The sequence below is a fragment of the Lycium ferocissimum genome, chromosome 3 (assembly GCF_029784015.1).
Source record: "Lycium ferocissimum isolate CSIRO_LF1 chromosome 3, AGI_CSIRO_Lferr_CH_V1, whole genome shotgun sequence".
Taxonomy (NCBI): Eukaryota; Viridiplantae; Streptophyta; class Magnoliopsida; order Solanales; family Solanaceae; genus Lycium; species Lycium ferocissimum.
In genome coordinates, this window is record NC_081344.1 from 66,001,502 (window position 1) to 66,007,688 (window position 6,187).

General features: G+C 35.2%; 1 protein-coding gene across 1 annotated transcript; it reads left to right on the forward strand.

Moving 5' to 3' along the window:
- Window positions 1-360: 360 nt before the first annotated feature.
- LOC132050450 (LRR receptor-like serine/threonine-protein kinase FLS2) lies at window positions 361-3,750 on the forward strand. The gene is made up of 2 exons (XM_059441698.1): window positions 361-1,175; window positions 2,071-3,750. The coding sequence occupies exons 1-2, from the start codon at window positions 731-733 to the stop codon at window positions 3,606-3,608; spliced, it is 1,983 nt and encodes a 660-aa protein (XP_059297681.1). The 5' UTR covers window positions 361-730; the 3' UTR covers window positions 3,609-3,750.
- Window positions 3,751-6,187: the final 2,437 nt, after the last annotated feature.

Consider the following 6,187-nt stretch of genomic DNA (forward strand, 5'->3'; position numbering starts at 1 on the left):
TAAAAATCCAAACTCTTAAGTCTAAACCAAAAAAAAAAAAAAAAAAAAAGAAAAAGAAAAAGAACACCCCAGACAGTAAGAACAATATATGGGAATCCAATAATGTATTTAACATTATCAATAAGCCAACTAAGATCATAGAAAAATATGTAAATTTAAAAATAGTGCCTAACAGTGCAAATGCAAATAACTTTAACTACAGTGGGACCCAACCAAACTTTTGAAAAGTTTTAACTTGTTTATTTAGACTTGAAGAATGTTTTGCATAATGCCATAAATTGAACAATCATACATTGAACAACTTCCCCCGTCGAGAAGTTAATTGACACTATTAGCTAAAAGACAATTCCAGAGACTGACTAAAAACAGTATACAATGGATTTGAAATCGTTAAATAGATCTTCTAAGATCATTGTTTTGCATTCTATATCAATTCTTGTTTTAGCTCAACAAGTAATAAAGAGAAATCTACTTGTCATATAGTTATGGACAGAAGTTGCAATCTTCTCTTTCTCTAGCAGTTTTCATTCTGCTTCATCACAATATCTCACTTGCTAATGTTCCTAATATTAGCACTGATGAAGTTGCTCTTCTTGCACTGAAATCACACATTTCTTCTCCTCATAACATCTTACAAAGCAACTGGTCCTCTTCCAGCCCAATATGCAGCTGGATCGGAATCACTTGCGGCTCCCGCCACAATCGAGTCACTGCTTTAAACATTTCTAGCATGCAACTTCATGGTACCATTCCTCCACACCTTGGGAACCTCTCATTTCTCGTCTCCCTCGACATCAGTGACAACATTTTTCACGGGGGTTTCCTAGAAGAGTTGGCTCATTTGCAGAGGTTGAAATTGATTAATGTCACAAGCAATAACTTCACCGGACCCATTCCATCATTTTTAAGTTTGTTACCTAACCTTCAATACATGTACCTTTCGATGAATCAATTTTGGGGGGAAATTCCATCTTCCCTTTCCAATCTAACAAAGCTGGAAGTGTTGAGAATAAATAGAAATTTTCTCGAAGGAGAGATCCGTCGGGAAATCGGTGATCTTCGTTACTTGACTTTCCTAGACCTGCAATATAATCAGCTTACTGGCTCTATACCAACATCAATCTTCAACATTACAACGATGCAAAACATTGCTCTTACCTATAACAATCTTACTGGTAAGCTTCCCACATCTATATGTGACCATCTTCCAAACTTGGAAGGGCTTTACCTCTTAGGCAATTCCCTAGATGGAGTTATTCCTCCAAAACTGGAGAAATGCAAAAAGCTTCAAATATTGGTATTGGCTGAAAATGAGTTTATTGGAACTGTACCAAGAGAGCTAGCCAACTTAACAACTCTTACAGAATTAAACTTTGCATTTGGAAGGTATGATATTTCTATACAAGAGATCAAATTTCTTCCTTTTCTCTCTTCCATCACAACAATACCGTATTTTGAATAGTTGGTAATAGGTGTCAAATTAATAAAATAAGAAGGAAAACGGAAAACGAGAAAAGATGTGGTGCAAAGTGCCAAAGCAGCATTTAAAAGTACAACAAATTTTCTCTTACCGATTATTTTCGGTTCCTTACGCATTCTTAAGTTAACGTGTTTTTAAAAATTTACTTTAAATATTTCAGAGTAAATACTTCGTTTTTCATATTAGGATCTTAAAAAATGAGAACACCCAATAGTTCTACCTTATTCTTGATTTAATCAAATTAACTCTACCTATATAGGTTTTTCAAACGTAGTCAGCATAGAAATAATGTAACTACATGGATTAGGAAGACCGTAGTATGTTACTAGCATAGATAATCTAATAAAATTATTTGAATAAGGGGATTTATATTGTTGAGCCAAACTAAAACTATGCATAGTCAGATTGATTGATATATTGATTTAGTAATTTTCAATAGTTCAAGATAGAGCTGTATTACATGTTCACTTCAGTAATTTGTTCATGAGTTACGGAGAACAATATGGGATATTATAACATAACTCTGGGATATTGTAGCTCGCTTAGTTCTAGTCCATCCGGTACTCATACATATTTCTCCAAATTAAAAGGAGAGATACCAGTGGAGCTACGTAATCTTAAGAAACTACAGGTGCTGTCTTTAGCCAAGAATGAGTTTACTGGTTCTGTCCCTGCAAGCATTTTCAACATGTCAACACTGAAGATCCTAGATCTTGGGACAAACAAGCTTTCAGGTACTCTTCCTTTAGATTTAGGTCGTGGAATGCCCATCCTAGAAGAACTTTATTGTGGAGGAAACAACCTGAGTGGTTTTATCTCTACTTCAATCTCAAATTCTTCAAGACTCAGAATACTTGATCTCTCATACAACAGTTTCACAGGTCCAATTCCTGAATCACTTGGTAATTTAGAATACCTTGAGATTCTAAACTTGAAGGGGAATAATCTTTTCAGTGATTCAACATTGAGCTTCCCTACATCATTAACAAATTGTAGGAAACTAAGAGTACTCTCGGTTGCTGATAATCCGTTGGATGGTGTTTTGTCCGCATCTATAGGGAATTTCTCCAACTCTCTAAATTTGTTTAAAGGAGATGGTTGTAAACTTAAGGGCGTCATTCCTCGAGAAATTGGTAATCTTACTGGAGTGATACATATGAGTTTGTTTAACAATGAGTTTACTGGTCATATTCCAAATACTCTCCAAGGCATGTTGAACCTTCAAGAATTTTACCTACAAAGAAACAAGATAGAAGGAACCATACCAGATGTTATATGCAGTTTAAAGAATCTTGGTGCAATAGACTTGTCAGAAAATCAGTTTTTAGGTTCCGTGCCACCATGCTTAGGAGAAGTTACTAGTTTGAGGTATCTTAATCTAGCTTACAACATGCTGAATTCAAGATTACCTGCAAGCTTGGGGAGCCTTCAAGATCTTCTAGTATTCAACGTTTCATCCAATTTATTAAGTGGGAAAATTCCACTTGAAATTGGAAATTTAAAGGCTGCAGCAGTCATTGATTTGTCAAAAAATGAATTTTCTGGTAAGATTCCTAGCACTCTAGGGGGTCTAGACAACTTGATTAATCTTTCTCTGGCACATAATAGATTAGATGGGCCTATTCCAAATTCGTTTGGCAAAATGTTGGCGTTGGAATTCTTGGATCTTTGCTATAACAATCTTAGCGGTGAAATTCCAAAATCTTTAGAAGCTCTTGTGTATCTCAAATACCTAAACTTCTCATTCAATAAACTTAGTGGAGAGATTCCCGGTGGTGGTTATTTTGCAAATACTACGGGTCAATCTTTCTTGTCCAATGATGCACTTTGTGGTGACTCCCGGTTTAACGTGAAACCATGTGTCATCCAATCTTCCAAGAGGAAAAAGGCATTCTTTGTTTTGTACATCATTTTGACAGTGGGTCTGTCATTTCTTGTATTAGCCGTCGCGTATGTAGTTTTAAGTTTGCTAAGGACAAAGAAGAATATAGGTCAAGCAGATGTGTCTTTGGTAAAAGGACATGAAAGAATTTCCTATTATGAACTTGAACATGCAACAGAAGGATTCAACGAAAGCAACTTGCTTGGTAATGGGAGTTTCAAAGATGGTCTACAAGGGGATATTTAAAGATGGTACCCTTTTCGCAGCAAAGGTCTTCAATATCCAATTGGAGGGTGCATTCAAAAGTTTTGACGCAGAATGTGAGATACTACGGAACCTTCGCCACAGAAATCTGATCAAAGTCATAACGAGCTGTTCCAACTTTGATTTCAAAGCCCTAGTGTTGGAATACATGCCCAATGGGACACTTGATAAATGGTTATACTCTCACAACTTGTTCTTGAACTTATTGCAGAGATTAGATATAATGATAGATGTTGCATCTGCAATGGACTATCTCCACAATGGCTATTCAACACCTGTGGTGCATTATGACTTGAAGCCAAGCAATGTCTTGCTAGATCAAGAAATGGTTGGTCATGTTAGTGATTTTGGCATTGCAAAATTGTTAGGTGAAGGGGAGGCTTTTGTTCAAACAAGGACAATTGCAACCATTGGATATATTGCTCCAGGTATATCAGAATTTTTTAGAGTTCTCTTATATCGTTTAAATAATCAAAACAATTCTTTCCCCTAGATCTGGATTGATACTCTCAGTTTTTGCTTACTCCATTTTAACTAGGAATCTTTTATGATCATTTCCGATTGCGATTGCAGAGTATGGTCAAGATGGAATAGTATCCACAAGCAGTGATGTTTACAGTTTTGGCATCTTGATAATGGAGACGTTTACAAGGATGAGACCAAGTGATGAGATATTTACTGGAGAATTGAGCATACAACATTGGGTTAGTGATTCCTTCCCAAGTGGAATTCATAAGGTGTTGGATTCTATTTTGGTATCGCCAGGGGTTGATCAAATCGACGTAAAGATGCAATGTATGTTATCTATCATGGAATTAGCTTTGAGCTGCACTTTAGTGAGACCTGATGCAAGAATTAGCATGGAAGATGCTCTTTCAACACTTAAAAAGATTAGGCTCCATCTTGTCAGTAGTCGCTACTAGGTGGAACATAATCGAACCATCATCTCTTCACTCTTGTATGTTGCTTGTTTACCTATGCTGATTGTGTTAAGGTTTCAGCTTGCCACACGTACTTTTGTTTTTTCTATCCAACATCCCTTTAGAACATATCATCATCCCTTTAGAACATATCATCATCTCTTGTATGTTGCTTGTATTTATATCCAACGTCCCTTTAGAACATAAGGCAGCCCTGCTTTCTGTTGGATTTTGTTATTACACTGTGTTGTTCTGTCACGACTCAAGAGCTAAGATGCTACAGCCTCTAAGCTGAGACATAACTGAGCCCAGAGTTTTTAATAGCTCGAAAATGAAAGACTACAGCAGAATACATTCCAGATGAGTAATAGTCAAAATCATTTATCACGTAGTTTAAAAGAATCGATTTCTTATCCGTTCTCAATTAAAAACACTTGTGTGGGCATTGTGATGTCCGCACTACTGGTGTTGAATGCACATTCTATCAACCACGAAGACCATATACTATAGTAATGATTCTAACAATACTGCTACTATATCTTTTCTTAGGAGATGGTGATTATAAGAACATTGTTAGTTAGGAAATTTTTGATAATTTATTGTTAGCACATATATATACTATAGTAGTTTATTAATATGACTAAAGCAATGTTAGTTTTTCCTTTTTTTTTTTTTTTGCTTATTGGATATTTTAGAGAAGTATTTATGATTCTCATACATCTGATTCTAATGACATTACTGAAACTATTATCAAAAGGCTGTGCTAAACTAATGGGCCAAAAGTCAAATTCAGAACATATACAAGAGAATAACCACACATGCATATACTCTATATCGAGAATTATTATTGTTGCTTGATTACTTATGCTGAGTGTGTTTGTTTCAACTCAGCACAAGTACTTTAGAAACTATTGAGGTCCATTTCTATGTACTTCACACCGAATATGCAAATCTGAGACGACATTTGTTTGCCACACCTAAAACTGATTTGGCAATAAGTAATTCAATTTTATATCTGTTTAATCAAGAAATTGTGAATTTGGCGTGATTCATATTTCTATTTTAAATTCTTAAAATTTGTTGTATTTGCACATGCATAGAGTTCCGGATACCATGCTCTGATGATACTATAAGCTAACTATAAACATCATGCTCATACTATTTGAGTTATGAGACATGAAGCTTATAATTAGCAAAACTAAGAAAAAAGTGTTGTATACAGAAGAAGCTGGGGTTGAGCTTGTAGACCTCCTTTTTAGTTTCCTCGCATTCTCTTTAGAGGCTGTCGTAAAGCTTCTATGTTGCAACTCAAAACTTGATTGCATACATAATTTGTACAAAGGTGCTGATGGTTCACGGAACTATACTAAATCGGAAGAGTGCAAAAACAGGACACTACTGAGTACTTTTTTATCAAGTAGCTTCTATTTATGAGGAAGGTTGCCATTATCAAACAACTAGAACTAGCACGGTACTGTTAATCATGATAAATGTTGAAATACGAGAATCAGTTACTTCTTAAACAAAAGAAGTGATTAAAAATAACTTTTACACCTAAAGATTATTAAAAATTATTTTAAAAAAACATAGCAAAAAAAGTATTCAACACTACAAACAATAATACTATATCTAGTCCGAAAT

Bases quoted from the DNA above. Each gene is read 5' to 3' on its own strand.
- LOC132050450 (XM_059441698.1), top strand. From the start codon at position 731: ATGCAACTTCATGGTACCATTCCTCCACACCTTGGGAACCTCTCATTT. The intron at 1,176-2,070 runs GTAAGCTTCCCA...CCAAATTAAAAG, and splicing joins TACCTATAACAATCTTACTG to GAGAGATACCAGTGGAGCTA.